The 20,400-nt window shown below is 41.8% G+C and overlaps 2 protein-coding genes across 2 annotated transcripts in view; both read right to left on the bottom strand.

Annotated features, from left to right (window-relative positions):
- Nucleotides 1-4,022: 4,022 nt before the first annotated feature.
- On the bottom strand, nucleotides 4,023-10,084 carry LOC143302028 (uncharacterized). Its single transcript, XM_076616513.1, has 3 exons — nucleotides 10,003-10,084; nucleotides 6,375-6,528; nucleotides 4,023-4,056 (listed from the first exon to the last, which is right to left on the bottom strand). The coding sequence occupies exons 1-3, from the start codon at nucleotides 10,082-10,084 to the stop codon at nucleotides 4,023-4,025; spliced, it is 270 nt and encodes an 89-aa protein (XP_076472628.1).
- A 7,344-nt stretch (nucleotides 10,085-17,428) lies between these two features.
- Nucleotides 17,429-20,400, bottom strand: part of LOC143301857 (uncharacterized) — a 4,700-nt gene continuing 1,728 nt past the window's right edge. Inside the window, exons 3-4 of the mRNA XM_076616273.1 lie at nucleotides 19,480-19,633; nucleotides 17,429-17,561 (exon numbers count right to left, since the gene is read on the bottom strand). Coding sequence (XP_076472388.1) covers nucleotides 17,528-17,561; nucleotides 19,480-19,633 — 188 coding nt within the window. The 3' untranslated portion in view covers nucleotides 17,429-17,527. The remainder of the gene's footprint in view (nucleotides 17,562-19,479; nucleotides 19,634-20,400) is intronic.

Here is a 20,400-nt window from a genome sequence, read left to right as displayed (position 1 = left end):
CCAATCCTCGGTCAGAGACCAAGCTCTAAGCGCTTTACAAACACTGAGTCATTTTCACAACAGGCTGCCTACCTGGGTAGAGCCGACTGACGGCTGCCATTGGGCGCTCATCATTCGTTTCCTGTGTCATTCAATCAGATGTCAGGCATGCACACTTACACACTCAAACTTGTAACATTTAACATTTTACGTGTATGACCGTTTTGTTTATTTACCCCGCCATGTAGGCAACCGTACTCCGTTTTCGGGGGGGTGCATGCTGGGTATGTTCTTGTTTCCATAACCCACCGAACGCTGACATGGATTACAGGATCTTTAACGTGCGTATTTGATCTTCTGCGTGCGTATACACACGAAGGGGGTTCAGGCACAAGCAGGTCTGTACATATGTTGACCTGGGAGATCGGAAAAATCTCCACCCTTTACCCACCAGGCGCCACCGAGATTCGAACCCGGGACCTCAGATTGAAAGTCCAACGCTTTAACCATTCGGCTATTGCGCCCGTCGATGAGAGAAAAAGAAAAACAAGAGGCAGATTGTTAATGGCTCACGTGTGGTTCCAGCTGTGCTTTGACTTCAAAACAACAAGAATAATGAAACGTGATGGATGGGAATTGTGAGAAAGGTGTTTCCCGTACTTGCTTAAAATCGATTCAGATCTTCTTTTTTCTCATCTGAAAAAAGTTTGTCGGATTGAATGTTGTGTGCTGGAAACGGAACATTTTCATTAAAAGCAGCCTGCCTTTATCACAGTTTTACGGTCAACATTTCAACATATCAAGGTGTCCCTGTCATCATCACGATATTACGGGCCCAGCGCTCGGCTAAAAGCAGACACTGACATAACTTTACAGATGGGCCAACAGCGAAGTGAGAGGTGCATCATCAATGGTTTCTTCTCTGCAGTGGAAATCCATTTATAGCTCAGCTTTCTGTGAAAGACTGTGACTCTCAAACTAGGAGGCAAGATTGCACTGGCTCTTAGAGCTGCAGCATTGGGGGCTTTTCCAAATGCCGACTGTCCTTTTGCCCTCTTGTCCGAGAGAATTGGGATGTAACTTGTGCAAGACACTCCTCTGTAATCCAGTTCTAGCCCAGATAGTCTGGAAGGCAGTTGGTTCCCCAGCTGTTCTAATGGTCTGAGTCGGACGCGACTGATCATCATACAACGGCTTCAAAACTCCAACAAAACAAAAACTCCAAACGTTTGTGTGACTCTCCACACAATAACCAATTTTCTGGAATCTGCGAGTGTAGATTTGTGTTTTTCTTTCTTTTTAAGAATTGAAATACTGCAATTAGACGATATTTAGTACCTAAACTGCACAAGTTGATTCAAAGTTTTATTTTTGTGATCACTGTTTAAAAAAAAAAATCGGATCGTAGAACGTTGTGCTGGTTGTGCTAAAGAGTCTTAGCCAAACAGGATCGGTATTTCACTAATATCCAAATAATTTATACGTTCGTATCTGTCGAACAGATGTCTAATAAATATTTTGTGTGACATTACCGTTCAGTTCATAACAAAAGTAGCCAGGCGTTACAGATTTCCCGTGACTTGACCGTTCAGTTCATAACAACAGTAGCCAGGCGTTACAGATTTCCCGTGACTTGACCGTTCAGTTCATAACAACAGTAGCCAGGCGTTACAGATTTCCCGTGACTTGACCGTTCAGTTCATAACAACAGTAGCCAGGCGTTACAGATTTCCCGTGACTTGACCGTTCAGTTCATAACAACAGTAGCCAGGCGTTACAGATTTCCCGTGACTTGACCGTTCAGTTCATAACAACAGTAGCCAGGCGTTACAGATTTCCCGTGACTTTACCGTTCAGTTCATAACAACAGTAGCCAGGCGTTACAGAACGATTTCCACAGTGAAGGACTCTTCAGGCAGGAAGGCTGACAAAGAAAGATAATTATAACTGAATCATTATAAAAAGGAAAATATTCATAAGATAATTGCAACATTTCAAAAGACAAATGCTCATCAACAAATAAAACATTAAAACGAGTGAGCAACAGGGTGCGCCAGTTGCTCATTCGTTTTTCTGTTTTATTTGTTGATAAGCATTTGTCTTTTTAAATATTATGTCTTACTGGACATTTTTTTATAATGATTGAAACGTACACACATGCACGCGCGCACACTTTCACACACGCACACACATACACACACACTCACACACACACACACACACACACACACACAGAGAGTTGTTTCACTCTAAATTATAATGTAATATTATCTTGCCCATGTTTTTCTGTTTACATAATAAGTGATGTGTGCAGGGTGATCAGTGAAGGGTGTGTCAGTTACCCGTTGTTTTTGTTTTTCTCTGTGATATTCGCTGACGGGCATTTTAAGTGAGCCGAAAGAGAATTTTCTGTTTTGGTTGAAGAAGACAATAAAGTATTTTGAACTGAATCGAAGAAGTGCTGTTGAGTAGAATCTTCAACACGTACAGTCCAGTTAATTCAGCACCCTCTCTAGAATATCACAGACTTATTCACTCACATGTGCTCAATTCAGTCATTGGTAAATTCGTCATTTGTAGTCGATCACCATTTTTTTTTTCTTAATAAAGGCCGTATCGCCTCTACAAACAGTGACACTTCTGGGGATGCTCATCACTAATGATTAACTAGAAACTGGACAATACAAAACTAATGATAAAGAACCACATATGAACCTGTTAAATTGAAATCCCTTATACAAGTAAACATAGCAAAGTGTTACATGACAATTTCATTTGTTGATGAAATAAGCAGGAAAAGTCGAAATAAACTGCTATCAAAAGGCAATCTGCATTCTGCAACACCACACAAAGCGACCTTCAGTCTCATCTGCACAATGAGCAGATAACTCTGGAGATGAAGAAGAAGAAACAAAATATTGTTGAAATGTTTTTTAGATGTCACTTCATTTTCATTGATGAATAAGTAGAAATAGAATGCTTGGAAATATAGATTGCCTGTATAATTATGATAGTCGTGTTCGACTGTGACTATCAAAACAGCAGTGGGGCTAACTGGAAGATCGGAAAAATCTCCACCCTCTACCACCAGGTGCCGTTTGCGAGATTCGAGCCCGGGACCCTCAGATTGAAAATCCAACACTTAACCACTCGGCTATTGCATAGAGATAGCGAGAGAGACACACAGCCAGCCAGTCAAGACACAATTACAATCGGTCAGATCTTGCTGACGGAGTTTTGTACTAGTAGATTTTCTTATCGGTTGACTGTGTTATCCAACCGTCCGCCATTGACTTCAGTCCTCCGGTTAAACTACCTGGGGTCATTTTCATGAGGTAACTTTCTTTCCAGGTTGCTCCGTGACCTTTCTTGACCCTGTCCAATTTTTTGGACCGAAATTACAGAAGCTTGTGACATTGACGGCTTTTGTGGTTCAGCCATCGTTCGATTGATATGTTGTTGTTGCTGTTACTGTAGTTGTGGCTTTTGATGTAATCTTTTGATAGAAAGAGGCTCGGAATCAAAGGCACACGGTGTGGGGATGGAGAAACTATTTATCAAGGAAGTGGAAACAAACAATTGATAAAACAAACAGACCAGAAAAACAACAGTATTGGAGACGACTGTGATAATGAAAAACGAATAATTATTTTTTATACGAAAATAAAAACAAAAATAGACAACAAAACACACTGAAACAAAAAGGAATCTGAGCTTCATGGAAAGGGATGATTCCAAAGCAAAGAAGAGGGAAAGAGAGAGCATTGGGCTGTATATTCAACGTCCTGCACGATAAAACTGAACAACAGACAGATAGACAACTACTTTTCGTTTACACCTTATTAAAAAAACAAACAAACACACACACAAAAACGTAACCACACACACACATGAGCGCCTTCGCGCGCACACACACACACACACACACACACGTCTTAGTCTTGTTTCCTTTTCCCACACAAGGTCACTTTATTTGGCAGTCAACAATCAGTTGTCTTTCCTTTCTGGACCAGTCGTTGTCTTTCCTTTCAGGAATCGCCTGGTTAATTGGCATCAGTGGGCCTCACGTTCAGCTGACTGCAACACAGGTATGACGTCAACTGATTAATGATGTCATTTTCAATATATCATCTCTAATGTGGTAGAAAATTACTGGGCAACAGATGATTGCTGAAAGAATGAAGGAAATGTGAGAGGGGTGGATTTCTTCTCAAGCTCACAAGCACGCACACACACACACACACACACAAACGCACGCCGCACGCACGCACACTCACTAGCCTGTGTTATATAATGACAGTTTCTCTTTAAAGTGTATGTGAAGGAATGTAAACTGATCTCTAAACGCCAGTGCACATCTCTCTAAAAAAAAGACTGAAAAAATAAGCAAACAAACACAAATAGATAAACAGGCCTAAATAAACAGAAATAAGAACAGCGGGCAGATGCCCGATCTTTGCATAAACTGAACGCGCTGTTACCACTACAAGAGAAGTGGTTCAAACGTGGCTCAACGTTACAATTTTTAACCACCCTTCAGACACCATACTGTTTGTTTGTTGATTTGCATCGACAATGTCAGTGCAGTAACTATTGGGTAGGTATATACACATGAAGACTGACAAGAACAACAACAAAAACAGAGAAAGAGAAGTGTGGATAACAAGTGGACAATGACGGATGAGTTACAGAATATTAGGGGTGAGCTTCAGGTGTTGTTTCAAAGCGCTCTTCCTGGGGGAGAGCAACCTGAACATCACCAAGAGAAATGTGTGTGAACAATAGCTATAGACATAATGCAATACGATATAGCAACGGTCCATTGTTTATAGAAGTGACTGCTGGAGAATTCCTTGTGACACAGACGAGGACAACGATGCCATCCACCATGACAGGGATGGTGATATGTGGAGTGATGGCTTAGAGGTAACGCGTCCGCCTAGGAAGCGAGTGAATCTGAGCGCGCTGGTTCGAATCACGGCTCAGCCGCTGATATTTTCTCCCCCTCCACTAGACCTTGAATGGTGGTCTGGACGCTAGTCATTCGGATGAGACGATAAACCGAGGTCCCGTGTGCTAGCGTGCACTTAGCGCACGTAAAAGAACCCATGGCAACAAAAGGGTTGTTCCTGGCAAAATTCTGTCGAAAAATCCACTTCGGTAGGAAAAACAAATAAATCTGCACGCAGGAAAAAATACAAAAAAATGGGTGTCGCTGTAGTGTAGCGACGCGCTCTCCCTGTGGAGAGCAGCTCGAATTTCACACAGAGAAATCTGTTGTGATAAAAAGAAATACAAATACAAATAATGAACTCTCAGTCTCTCCTGACACAAACAATGATTTGCTCGATGTGGTCAGCATCTGTGACGACGAGTATAGCAAATACGACAACGATGATCATGGTGATGAAGGTGGTAGTGATGGTAACGACTATGACGATGATAACGATAACAATTAACGTTGATGACGACAACTCCAAAGAAAGATGGCAACACTAATAACTCGCAGGCGGGCGCAATCGCCGAGTGGTTGAAGCGTTGGACTTTCAATCTGAGGGTTCCGGGTTCGAATCTCGGTAACGGCGCCTGGTTTCCCAGGTCAACATATGTGCAGACCTGCTTGTGTCTAAAACCCCTTCGTGTGTATACGCATGCAAAAGATCAAATACGCAAGTTAAAGATCCTGTAATCCATGTCAGCGTTCGGTGGGTTATAGAAACAAGAACATACCCAGAATGCACACCCCCGAAAACGGATAATGACTGCCAACATGGCGGAGTAAATATGAAATAAAGGGTCATACACATAAAATATTACATTTCTATCTGAGTGTGTATGTGTGCGTGCCTGAAATCTGATTGAATGACACAGGAAACGAATGATGAGCGCCCAATGGCAGTCGTCAGACGGCTCTACCCAGGTAGGCAGCCTGTTGTGCAGATGACTGTGTTTGTAAAGCGCTTAGAGCTTGGTCTCCGACCGATGATAGGCGCTATATAAGTACCAGCACCATCACTGGCAGCATTCCCCCTGGCAGAGACACTCTCTGGCAGTGATATTCTCATTGCATCCAACATCCATGATGGTTGATGAAGATGATGACGACTGTGATGATGAAGATGAGGATGATGACGATGACTGTGGGAAGGATAATGATAATGATGACAACGGCAACGACGTGGCATAGATGATAGACGTGCAGCCAGGTATCGTATTAACGTTATCAGGGTTCGTAATGATGGTGTTGATAGCATCATCATTCAACAGTAACAGCCATGAAACACACACACACACACACACACACACACACACACACACACACACACACACACACACACACACACACACACACACACACACACACACACACACACACACACACACGTGTCACTCACTGGGTACACTGATCACGACACAGTCTATCAGTGATGTCCTCATCGTGTCCAGCGGCCAGATCAAAGAGGGCGTCACACTTGGTCTGACAGTTGTCCACTGAGATGCCCTGGTTGTTGCTGATGATCAGCTTCACCTCGGCATGGATCAGCTGATCTGGTGAATGCAAATACGAATACAGTAGAGTGATGGCCTAGAGGTAACGCGTCCACCTAGGAAAGGAGAGAATCTGAGCGCGCTGGTTCGAATCATGGCTCAGTCGCCAGTATTTTCTACCACTCCACTGGACCCTCAGTGGTGGTCTGAACGCTAGTCATTTGGATGAGACGATAAACCGAGGTCCCCTGTGCAGCATGCACTTGGCGGACGTAAAAGAACCCACGGCAACAAAAGGGTTGTCGCTGACATATTCTGTGGAAAAATCCACTTCGATAGAAAAACAAACAATAAAAAAAACAACATGAACAACAACAAAAATGCAGACAGGTAAAAAAGTACAAAAAACGGATGGCGCTGTAGTGTAGCGACGCGCTTCCCCTGGAGAGAGCAGCCTGAATTTCACACAGAGAAACCTGTTGTGACAAAAAGAGTAGTACAATATAATACACTAATTCATTAATGGTCATAGCCCTTCATGAAGGAGTGTACATAAACATACAAGCACATCACAGACATAGCAAAATGCTATACATACATATCAACGGGCACGTCAAACAAAACTGATGTTTAAATCATATCATCAAGACAATACAATATCTCTAAATTTAGATGCATTGTAAACGAAAATTGACGAAATCTGAACATCACTCTCTCAATGCAGCAAACTAAATTTAAAGGCACGTGGATTTTGGAAATATTTTGAAGGAAAAAAACTTTTGTCTGATATCACCAAGAGCCTAGGATTCTTTACACAATGGACAAATTAGATTATTCGCATTGAATTCACTGATCTGTAATGATGTACAGTTAAATCAGATAAAGTGATTCGAAATCTAGTCCATACATATTTCAAGTGTTTGTTCATAGTAGACAAAAGATCAGGTTTTACTGTATGGGTGTTACAAAAAATTCTACATATGTTAAATCTATCACTGGTCTAAATATGTTTGCGCCATTTTTGCCATCTGCAATCAATTAAACTTTGACGAAAAACAGTAATAAATGCATTGACACAACCAACACCCTGGTGTACCCATACATGATCAAAACCATATTCAAACAAACAACTGACGGGCTCAATAGCCGAGTGGTTAAAGCGTTGGACTTTCAATCTGACGGTCCCGGGTTCGAATCTCGGTGACGGCGCCTGGTGGGTAAAGGTTGGAGATTTTTCCGTTCTCCCAGGTCAACATATGTGCAGACCAACTAGTACCCGAGCCCCCTTCGTGTGTATATACGCATGCAGAAGATGAAATACGTACGTTAAAGATACCGTAATCCATGTTAGCGTTCGGTGGGTTATGAAAACAAGAACATACCCAGCATGCACACCCCCGAAAACGGAGTATGGCTGCCTACATGGCGTGGTTAAAAAAAAAAGTTCATACACGTAGAAGTCAACTCGTGTACATACATGTGAACGTGGAAGTTGCAGCCCACGAACGCAGAAGAAGAAGAAGAAGAAACAAACAACTACGCACATCAGAAACTCTATTCTTCTTTCCTCATTCTTGTCTGATTCTTGTAACATGTTATAGGCTTTACGAGATAATCGAGACTTTATCTGGCGGAATATGGCAATGAAGGGGAGAGGTGTATAGGGGCGAAACGTGTAACATTATCACATAGCGTTAGGCTTTGTCTCCTATGTCTTTATCCAGACACACGTGTGAGTATATGCCGTGACGTATGGACCCCTATTACTTGTCCTTGAAGACTTCTGATCCCCCCCCCCCCCCCCACACACACACACACACACCTCTAATCACCACAATAACTGTGTGGTTAAAGCGTTGGACTTTCAGTCTGACGGTCCCAGGATCGAATCTCGGTAACGGCGCCTGGTGGGCAAAGGGTGGAGATTTTTTTCCCCCGGATCTTCAAGGTCAACATCTGTGCAGACCTGCCAGTACCTGAACCCCCTTCGTGTGTATGCGCACGCACAAGATCAAATACGCACGTTAAAGATCCTGTAATCCATGTCGGCGTTCGGTTGGTTATGGAAACAAGAACATACCCAACATGAAGCATCCCCCTCCCGAAAACGAAGTGTGGCTGCGTACATGGTGGGGTAAATAAATAAAATGGTCATACACGTAAAATGTAACATGTCTGCATGAGTGTGTATATATGCGTCAATGAACCTGATTAAATGACACAGGAAACGAATGATGAGCGCCCAATGACAGCCAGCCGTCAGTCGGCTCTACCCAGGCAGGCAGGCTGTTGTTTAAATGACCCCGTGTTTGTAAAGCGCTTAGAGCTTGGTCTCTGACCGAGGATAGGTGCTATACAAGTATCCATAGCATTCATCATTCGTCTATTGTTCCCAGTCTTGTTGGTGTATCAAGACACTGTACCGGCCATCTCCCTCTCTCTTTTTCTCTTCTTTGATTTGGAATTATCTTTGTAAACAAAGCTCAGATTCCTTTTTGTTTGAGTGTGTTTGTGTTGTCTATTTTAGTATAAAATATAATCATTCGTTTTACTGCATTACATTCGCATCTTTGAAAAGGCATTTTCGAAATTCTGGAATCAGAACAGGCACCACTGAATACCACCGAAGTGACTCAGAAGGAGTGCAGGGTCTCCTCTGGTGTGTGGCCTCTTTGCGACCTAACATCGATGGTTCCCTGCGGACTGCCGACGTTGGAACTGTGATTGACTATGTGTGTATACATATGTATGTGTACATAGCTACATGAATGTGTATAGTGTGTGCGTGTGTTTATGTAAGTTTTTACCTGCCTATGTGTGCGTATGTGTTAGGGTAGCTGTTAGATACACATGTATGTTAAAATATATTATGCATAGTGTGTGTGTGTGTGTGTGTGTGTGTGTGTGTGTGTGCGAGCGCGCGCGCGCACGTGTGTGTAGTCACATTTTGGTGTGTGTATGTAACATTGATGTAATGTTTTATGTTAACAAAAGCGTTTTTGTAAAGCACCTAGAGCAGATTTCTGGATAGTGTGCTATATTAGTATCCATTATTATTATTATTACTATTATTAGTGTTTGACAAAAATCATGATGGTGGCGATTATCAGTGGTTGTGGTCGTAGTGGTAGTAGCAGTAGCAGTAGCAATAGTAGTAGTAGAAGCAGTTCGCCTGACGAAGAGGTGATGATGGTGATTATCAGTGGTTGTGGTCGTAATGGTAGTAGCAGTAGCAGCAGCAGCAGCAGCAGTAGTAGTAGTAGTAGCAGTGGTGGTAGTAGTAGTAGTAGTAGTAGTAGTAGTAGTAGTAGTTCGCCTGAAAAAGATGATGATGGTGGTGATTATCAGTGGTTGTGGTCGAAGTGGTAGTAGCAGTAGTAGTAATAGTAGCAGTAACAGCAGTAGTAGTAGCAGCAGCAGCAACAACAACAGCAGTGGCAGCAGCAGCAACAACAACAACAACAGCAGCAGCAGCAGTAGCAGCAGCAGTAGTACTAGCAGCGGCAGTAGCAATAGCAGTAGTAGCATGCTTACGCAGAGGGTTGTTGTGGTCAAACTGTGGGTGATGCTGGGCAGCTGCCAAGGCAACCAGGGCGAGAAGGATGACGTATTTCATGATGACGTCTGCAACAATTGAAACACGTCATATACCTACTTTTCGTTCCACTCGGATCTCTGTCATACAATCACATTCTCTCACAAAATTTTCGTGGGCTCAGGCTTGTGCTGTCAAATGGCGCAAAGTGAATAATTCAATTCTTGCTGGCATTTTGGTCTTGTAACACACACGCACACACACACACACACACACACACACACACAAGTACGCACATCGGATAACTCAGGGGAACCAAGCAAATTTGAAAAGAACTGGGCAGTTCTGTGAAAACTATTTCATTTAACTCACTCAGTACGGCCAGTCCTCTCTTCTCCTCTACACAGACCCCTCGGATGTCCAGTGGGTGTCTGAATGCCCCAACCTTTAGCTTCCGTCGTCAGAATTGTCGTATTCTTTGTCAACATTCACCTCTTCAGTATAAGAGAGTTCCGCTTGCAATATTTTGATGATGGTAATTGGGATGAAACGCTGTTAACGTCGTCTCTTTCGCCGTTCGTATGGAGAGAGTTAAAAGAAATACTCAGTGAATAAATCAAACTATCTATTAAATCAAGCCACATGAAAGCTATATGTAAATCATGGACATGCCAATAAAAGCTGAATGTAAATCACTAAATGACAAGACTTGCAAATCACAGTTGCAGCTGACAAACAGCCATGCTGTATCAATGCAAAGAAGCGTGTGTTCAAAACCTACACTGCCAGGGGAATAAAAGATCTTTTGAAAACATTTTTCTTCGCAAACAGCATTTTCAACACAATGGCAGGAACACACAGGGTGACAACAGTCATTTGGCATTTGAAAAGCCATTCCCTTCACTGATCATTACCTGCACATTAGCCAAGGGGAGTTGCATGGTTTGTACCAAGAATTCTGCACATTAGCCAAGGGGAGTTGCATGGTTTGCACCAAGAATTCTGCACATTAGCCAAGGGGAGCTGCATAGTTTGCACCAAGAATTCTGCACATTAGCCAAGGGGAGTTGCATGGTTTGCACCAAGAATTCTGCACATTAGTCAAGGGGAGTTGCATGGTTTGTACCAAGAATTCTGCACATTAGCCAAGGGGAGTTGCATGGTTTGTACCAAGAATTCTGCACATTAGCCAAGGGGAGTTGCATGGTTTGCACCAAGAATTCTGCACATTAGCCAAGGGGAGTTGCATGGTTTGTACCAAGAATTCTGCACACCGATGTTCGCAGTTCGAGATAACACCCATCTATTTTTCGTGCTAAGATTTCCATACCAAAGAATGATGTTAAAAGTTGAAATGCTTTCATTAAAATATCTGTGAAGGTTCTGCTGTATCTTTTGACTAACACTGGATGCTCCATAGGACTTTAATGCATGGGCCTTCTCAACAATCATATATGTGTGTTGGTTGAAAGCAAGCGCGTTGTCAATTATTGAACCTAAATATTTGAAACACGAAAGTTCCACACGATCAGTGATAAGTGTCACAGGACGTAACATGTTAACATAACATGTACATCAACACTCACAGCACCCATTAAATGAGTTAATCCCATGTGCCTTTTTCACTTCATCACAGAGTGATGGATCGAATGTCTCAGCAGATGTGTGTAGAATGTATGGAATTGTTCACACACAGTAACACCTTGCTGCACCCCCACCACCTCAATTACCCCAACACCCTTCTCTTCCCCGAACTAACTCACACAGTGAATGGGTGGAGAAATACACAGACAGACAACTGGACGGGTCAGTGGTACATTTGACAGAACCGTTAAAACCGTTTATTTGATAATTGTCTAATCTTTTTTTCGATATAAGCGCCCTGTTCTTTGTACTATTTCATTCACTGATGATTACAGATTTAAATCACGTTTCATGTGTATTACATCCAATGAATAATGATGGCTTAGTCATTATATTATCATTGTGAGAGAGCCAGACACACAGAGACCGGGAAGGCACAGAAGTGTTCATAAGAACGTGAATGTGTGCTTTACTATTTAAAGTTAACGTGATATATTCATCAATGTCAGTGTGTATGTGTGTGTGTGTGTGTGTGTGTGTGTGTGTGTGTGTGTGTGTGTGTGTGAGCGTGTATGGTATGGTGTGTGTGTGTGTGTGTGTGTGTGTGTGTATGGTATGGTGTGTGAGAGAGAGAGAGAGAGAGAGAGAGAGAGAGAGATTCAGACAGACAGATCGACAGATAGGAAAGGACTGAGGTAGGAACAGAGACAGACAGATAGAGACAGAGACAGAACTTGTACAACGATAGAAAGAAAAACAAGAATCTTTTTAACGTTAGAACTCTCATCATCCACAATATTAATTGTAACACACACAAAAAAACAATGACAATCCAAAGAACCCTAACCCTACGTTTCTTACCTGATCTTTCGTTGTCACAGCGACAGAGAAGTGATGGTCACTATCACTGACCACCGTCCATTTTATACCTTCTCGAGCGGACGTGCAGCACGAGACAACGCCCTGGGAAGCTGGGCCACGCCCTCTGCACGTGACGTTGTGTTGGTCAGACTATCGTCCTGTTTCTGTGACCTACATCTGGACAGTCAGGTCGGAGATTGGTCACACACACACTGGACCTCTGAGGACACTGTCCATGGAATCAGGTGGGGAGGTTAGCAGCTGTTCTTATCGGGAACTGCTCAGCTATCTCTCTCTCTGTGTAGTTTACTTGTTCAGCGTCCATGAACATGTTTTTTGCCATGCACTGAACTCTGGAGACATGGCGGTCCGGTACTGTGAGTAGATGAATGTGGTGTGCATTGTGTGTGTATCTGTTTGTGATCATGGCCAGTCCTGTATCCATATGTGAGGAAAACGGTGGCAGTAAATTAAAACCCACCCTGGATTTATTTCAAAAACGTTTTTCCTGTTCAACTGATGAATTACCTTTGTGGAGGAATTGTCTATTGTATCGTTATTCAGCCATCAATAACAGTGACATTTCCTTCACCTACTGTGACTATGATGTGCACGATACTGCTTCAGGAAAGAACTGAAGCCGTCCAGAAACAACTAAACAATATTGCTCAATGGTGCAAAGACACAGGATCTTCCATCAATCCAGCGAAAGCCCAAACGTTGCTGTGCACCCTCAACAACAAAACCGCGAGCAAATCACCACCTTCTGTGTCATTCGATGGGATTCAAATTGAGAAAACTGAATGCCTACGCTACCTAGGAATACACTTTGACAGGATGCTGACCTTCAGAAAACATACGGAAAATACTGTTCTCAAATGCAAAACGGGCCTTTCAGTCTTAAAAGCAATGGCAACCAAAGGAATTGAACAACGCCACCTCTTCCTGCTATACCAATCACTCGTCCTCAGTGTGATCGATTACGGACTTGGGCTAACAACACCGTCTCAAAGCAACCTCCTAAAATTAGAAAGAGTCCAAAATGAAGCTATGAGGCTGATCCTTGGAACAACAAAAGACACGCCCACAGAAACCATGCGATACCTGCTTGACCTTCCTTCAGTGCAGGCCAGAAACAAGTTAGAACAGGTCAAGACCTACTTCAAAGCATTAGAAAACCCTCAAACCCCACTGCATGACGCAGTCAAAGAACCAAAAGGCAGCCGTCTAGGACGAGGAAGATCATGGATGGGGCAAGCAGAAGACACAACCCAGCTAGTATGCCGACTACAAGACCTGAAAGAAACAAAAGAATGGGAGAAAAACCCCGAAAACCTCAACCATCTATTCAACACAGTCATTTCACCCACTCTAGGAAGACATTGTCGGGAATGGCCAGAGGGCAAAACTGATGCGGAAGTGAAGCTGCTTATAGAAGAAAACAGTAAAGAAGAGGACATCATCATATACACAGATGGCTCAGTCACCAAAGACCAGTCTGGTTGGGGATTCACTGCGAAACAAAATGGAAAAACAATTTGGGAAGTGAATGCTGCCTACAAAGTCACAACCTCCAGCCTAACGATGGAAGTTGAAGCTGTGACACATGCCCTCCAGTGGCTATCGTCCATCCATACGCCCGGAAACCAACATGCCATGATTCTAACCGACTCAATGAACCTCATACAGAAAATTGAAAACGGAATGGGAAGCCCAGAGTGGCATAACGCAATGCGCAACTTTCAGATTAAAAAACTCACATGGTCATACTGCCCGGGACATGCAGGTGTTAAGGGAAATGAGCGAGCTGACAGACTTGCTGGAAACGCAACACCAACGAGCGGCCTACATCTAGGAAAATCGGAAATCCTCAGAAAAGTCAAAGAATACCAAAAAGAACAGGTGCAAGGCCATCACACCATCGATCGCCTCAAAGAAATAGAAGCAGAGAGAGGGAGCGGCTGCAAGTCTAACATGAAAGGTAGAGCACGATGCTTTGCAAATCAAACAAATATCGGCATCATTTCCAAACGAACATTGCGCAAATTTCTTCAAAACGGAACAGAGTCTCTGTGGGCCTTTCCAAATACAATAGACTGAGCAACACACTAGACGCCACGTTCTTGGCATCAGAGATCTTTTCCCATCCCTCTTGCGGCCAGTCAGTGGCGGCTGTGTGTGTTTGTGTGTATGTGTGGGTCTGTGCTTTTGAGTGCGTTTGTGAATGCGCGAGAGTGAAAGTGTACACAAGTGTCAGGAGAGATATGTGTACGTGTGTGTGTGTGTGTGTGTGTGTGTGTGTGTGTGTGTGTGTGTGTGTGTGTGTGTGTGTGTGTGTGAGGGGAGGTGGGAGTGCGGGGGGAGGTGGGGTAGAGGATGAGGTATGTGAGTGTATGCATGCCTACACTGTGGGAGCAACAGGATATTGGAACGTATATATATATATATATATATCTATATATATATATATATATATATATATATATATATCTATATATATATATATATATATATATATATATATATATATATATATATATATATATATATCTTTGTATGTACGTGTGTGGGGTTGGGGGTGGGAGATATGGGCGTATGTGTGTGTGCTTGTACAAGTAAGTGTTCATCTCTGTGGGTGTGTGTTTATGTGTGTGTGTGTGTGCCGTGGAAGCTGCGATACGTAGACTAGAAATGAGTGTGTGGAGGAGGGGGTAGAGGAGGTGCAAGGTAATGTGTGTGTGTGTGTGTTGGAGCTCATGTACGTTTATATGTATTTGACTGTGCTTTCATATGTGCTTGTACAAGTAAGTGTTCATCTCTGTGAGTGTGTGTTTGTGTGTGTGTGTGTGTGTGTGTGTGTGTGTGTGTGTGTGTGTGTTGGAGCTCATGTACGTTTATATGTATTTGACTGTGCTTTCATATATGTGAAACTGCATGTTTGGTGCATTTCTGTTATGCATGTGTGGGTGTATGTGTGAATGTGTGTCTTCATATTTTACATTTATTCGCTTATTTAGCACCATTGTTGCCTTATTTATTTATTTATGTTTTATTATTATCATTTTATTAGTATTACTAATATTATTACTACTACATTTTTCTATATTATAATTATTTATTTATTTATTTATTTATGCAAGCTTATCTATTATTTATTCCCCCGTTTGTTTGTTTTTTGTTTTGTTTTTTTGTTTTTGTTTTTTTTTGTTTTTTTTTTGTTTGTTTTTTTCAAGGCCTGACTAAGCGCGTTGGGTTACGCTGCTGGTCAGGCATCTGCTTGGCAGATGTGGTGTAGCGTATATGGTTTTGTCCGAACGCAGTGACGCCTCCTTGAGCTACTGAAACTGAAACTGAAACTTTCCCCTCTGCCTTAGCATGAAAGTGATATGATGAGACAGAGTGAAAAATACCCCTTATTTGTATATTTATTTATTTTATTTTGTTTTATTTTATTTTTTTTATCAAAGTCATGTCTTTTGTATTGTGTGTTGTTTTCATGTCTTTCATTTACAGAAATCTGAGAGGAAAATGAGAGAAAAAGAGAGAGGAGGGTGACAATAGAGAGACAGACAGATAGACAGACAGCCTGGCCAGAAATGACATTCACAATTGGTCAGATCTTACTGGCGGAGTTTTCTCGACAAAGAAATTTTCTTATCGTTTGACTGTGTTATTCAACCGTCCGCCATTGACTTGAGTCCTTCTCCAGTTAAACAACCTGGGGTCATTTTGATCAGGTAACTTTCTTTCCAGGTAGCTCCGTGACATTTCTTGACTCTTTTTTTGGATCGAAATTGCAGAAGTTTGTAACATTGTGGGCATTTGTAGTTCAACGGTAGTCCCACTGATTTGTTGTTGTTGCTGTTGTTGGTGTTGTTGTTTTCTTTTGATATTAAGAGATTCGTAGTTAACGGTTCATGCTATGGGGGTTGGGGTACGTATTAGACAAGGAAGTGGAAACCAAAACAAAACACACACACACACACACACAAAACCAAAAAAAAACAACAACAAAACAAAAAACAAAAACAAAAAAAAACAGCACTTGGGCCAGTTGTAATGAAGTATTGTATTTGATCATATTACATTTTTGTCACATCAGATTTCTCTGTGTGAAATTCGGGCTGCTCTCCCCATGGAGAGTGCGTCACCACCCTGAGAGTGCCATCCCTTCATTTTTGACTCACTTGTGTAAACAAAATGAGTCTATGTTTTAACCCGGTGTTCGGTTGTGTGTGTGTGTGTGTGTGTGTGTGTGTGTGTGTGTGTGTGTGTGTGTGCGTGTGTGTGTGTCTGTGTGTCCGTTGTAAACTTTAACATTGACATTTTCTCTGCAAATACTTTGTCAATTCACACCGAATTAGGCATAAAAATAGGAAAAATTCAGTTCTTTCCAGTCATCTTGTTTAAAACAATATTGCACCTCTGGGAGGGGCACAAAAAAATTTAAAAAATGAACACTAATTATATGCAAACTGCATTTACTGTTATATTTATATTTTGTGTATTCTCTAAAATTGCCACTTTGATCTGATATTCTGACCCAACAACAAGAGCAGTCATTATTATCATTTTCTGTTCAAACAGGAACTTCTTTTGCTAAGCATGGAAGTTTTATTTATTTTGCAAACGTTTTGGTGCAGATAGTAAAAAAAAAAGGGAAATTACTCTGTAATTAATGCTAGGGGAGTTAATTTGCTTTAAACTGATCTTTCTTATCTTAAACATTACATTTTGAAATTATACTCAATACATAAAAAGCTTGGATTTTTTTTAAAGTGTATCACAAGTGAGTCTTGAAGGCCTTGCCTCTCTTGTTTTTTATTTTTTTGTTGTTGTTGTATTTTTCCCTGCTTCCAATTTCATTTGTTCAATTGAAGAGGATTTTTCTACAGAATTTTGCCAGGGACAATCCTTTTCTTACCGTGGGTTCTTTTACACACACACATACACACACACACACACACGTCTTAGTCTTGTTTCCCTTTCCCACACAAGATCACTTTATTTGGCAGTCAACAATCAGTTGTCTTTCTTTTCTGGAACAATGAGTTGTCTTTCCTTTCTGGAATCACCTGGTTAATTGCCGTCAGTGGGTCTCATGTGCAGTTGACTGCAACAGAGATATGACGTCAAATGATTAATGATGTCACACTTCAACTGTAACTTTTGACGTGAAAATTATTGGGCAGCTCTGATGATTGCTGAAGAACAATGAAAATCAGAGAGGGCTTTGTGTAGCACACACCACACACGCGCATACACACACTGACCTACATAATCATATAATGACAGTTTCACTGGGATGTGAAGGCATGCAAACTTATCCATACATGCCAATGCACATCTCCCTAAAACGATAAATAAATGGATAAACAATTTTTTAAAAGAAAAAGAAAAGTGGGTCAATACCTTATCTTCACAAAATCTAATGCGCTGCCACTACAAAAGAAGTATGTTAAACATCACTTAACCTATCCTTCAGACACATTACAGTTTGTTGCTTTGCATCCACTACTTCAGTGCAGTAACCTTTGGTACATACATGAACATATCTCAATGTATGGTCTATGCAATTCATTCAGTGCTGGGAAGAAAACACAACTTAATTAAGTAAATTCATAAAACTTGTAAAGGGTGTCTAACTTTAGTTACATCTAAAACATACTTATCAGTATGTTTAAGTTTGATTTGTTTTGTTGCAAATCATTAACATTAGCACGTGCGTGCGTGTGTGTGCGTTTTTGCGTGTTTTGAAGACATTGTTGGACTGGAGATGTGATTCGATGAGCATGTATTGTTATTGTATCCTCCACACCCCAAAAGGAGCAAAAGGATTAAATTTCTTTGAAACTTTTCTGAAGACTGAAATTGTCAGTACACGTCGCTGACTGAAAGAAAAATCCACAGGAAGTATAAATAACTACTGTACAACAATGAACAAATCATAGACTAATGTTATTATCTTTAGAGTCTTTGTTCTTACAAAGCACCCTTCCCAGGTTTAGCAATCTGAATACCACACAGAGGAATCTGCTAGAAAAGTACAGCTATCATGCAATACAATATAGCAATGGTACATTATTTAATTGAAGGAGACGCCGTTGCAGAATCGGTTTAAGCGTTGGATCCAGTGTTCAGGGTTTCAGCATACTCTGATTTTCGCTCAACACAGGTGTGAATGGCTAGGTATACCTGACTCCAGCCAAAGGAGAGGAATACGCTCCACCTACCTACCTGTGCCGAGCCCTACACATTGTGAATTCACTGCCCCGATGACCATAAAAGGCTATGCGACCTGTGACTTCAACACCATTTATTTACAGCTAGCACAACAGCAACGTGAGATCTGTTTTATCAATGGTTTCTTCATTGTGATGGGAAATCATTTACAGCTTATTCTTTTGTGAAGGACAATGACCCTCAAACTGGGAGGCAAAATTGCAATGGCTCTCAGTCTTAGTGCTGCAGCCTTGGGGGCTAGTTGGCCTTTGGGAACTATCCCAACACCAACTGTCCTAAAATCCATTTGGCCAAGAGAGTGGGGATGTAACTTGGAGCAAGACATTCTCCACTATAATCAAACTCTAGCCCAGATAGCGAGGACATCAGTTACCTCCTCTGCTGTTCTGATGGTCACAGTCGGACACGATCGACTATCATACATTTATGGAAGAGACTACTGACGTATTTCTTATGATGCACACAAGGACAACAATTTCTTTGATCATGACAATGATACTGAACTCGCTTAAAGTTTCTCCTGACACAAACAATGATTTGTTCGTTACGGATAGGTATCTGCGACGACAAATATAGCGAACACGATGACCACAAGGACAATAGTGGTGGTGGTGGCGGTGATGATGATGACTAGTATGATAATGATAACAATAATTATGACGACGACGCCGAGAAAGATGACGATAATAACAACTCCCTTTGAGCTCGTGTCAAGGATGACAGCTTCGTCATAGACAACAACAGACATCACACACACACACACACACACACACACACGTGTCACTCACTGGGCACACTCCTCACGACACAGTCTATCAGTGATGTCCTCATCGTGTCCAGCAGCCAGATCAAAGAGGGCGTCACACTTGGTCTGACAGTTGTCCACTGAGATGTCCTGGTTGTTGCTGATGATCAGCCTCACCTCCTGGAGGATCAGGTGGTCTGGTGGAACACGGCAACGAAAGGGAGAGGTACATAGGGGGAATGTGTAACACTGGGGAGGGTGTGCAGACCCACTGTCGTCAGATTTTCGTCTGGTCTCCCCGGTTATTTTTAGCTAGAACCACGTGCACATGTGCATCTCCATTTCCTTTTTTTCCAGGTCACCGAAAGGCTGAAATTTCGTCGTGGAAATGCTGTTTTGACAAGACGATTTTGAACATTTTCGGTGACATTTTTTGCAAATTTACAAGGTATATTTGGTTTTATAATTACACCCATTATTAGCTTTAGTCTTCTATGTTTGACCTTGAAGAGTTCAGATACACACACCTCTCTAATTGTTGTCTTCAAAGGGATATTTACATACTCCCCCACCTCCTCCCTCTCCTATGCCATAAACACCCTCAACTCAATTTGGTACTTGAAGGGTTTGAATAGATAAGTGGCCACAATCACACCCAACCCCAACTTTTCATAGTAAATCTTTGCATAGTCATCTTTGGAAATTCTGGAAGAGTTGTTCACCCCACTTCTCCTCTGATACCTTTTTGTTCAATAATAATTTGATCATCATGTGGGGGAAGATTTTATTTTATTTTTAATACCAGTATATCCATGTAAATTCACGTTTTACAACACTGCTACTGTGTCAGTGTTTGTTCGCCTGACAATTATGACAATGATGGTGATTATGAGTAGCAGTAGCCATAGTTGTAGTAGAAGTAGTAGTAGTAGCAGCAGCAGTAGTAGTAGCAGTAGTCTTCCTT

This window comes from Babylonia areolata, chromosome 28 (genome assembly GCF_041734735.1).
Source record: "Babylonia areolata isolate BAREFJ2019XMU chromosome 28, ASM4173473v1, whole genome shotgun sequence".
Taxonomy (NCBI): Eukaryota; Metazoa; Mollusca; class Gastropoda; order Neogastropoda; family Buccinidae; genus Babylonia; species Babylonia areolata.
The sequence above is the reverse complement of the archived record's forward strand: the minus strand, read 5'-3'. Positions and strand labels throughout refer to the sequence as shown.

What these genes read in the sequence shown, in the direction of transcription:
- LOC143302028 (XM_076616513.1), bottom strand. Translation starts at nt 10,084, where the DNA reads ATGAAATACGTCATCCTTCTCGCCCTGGTTGCCTTGGCAGCTGCCCAG. An exon ending in TGACCACAACAACCCTCTGC is followed by an intron (nt 6,529 to 10,002) that starts GTAAGCATGCTA and finishes TGCATTCACCAG; the next exon opens with ATCAGCTGATCCATGCCGAG. An exon ending in TGTCGTGATCAGTGTACCCA is followed by an intron (nt 4,057 to 6,374) that starts GTGAGTGACACG and finishes CCTGTGTTGCAG; the next exon opens with TCAGCTGAACGTGAGGCCCA.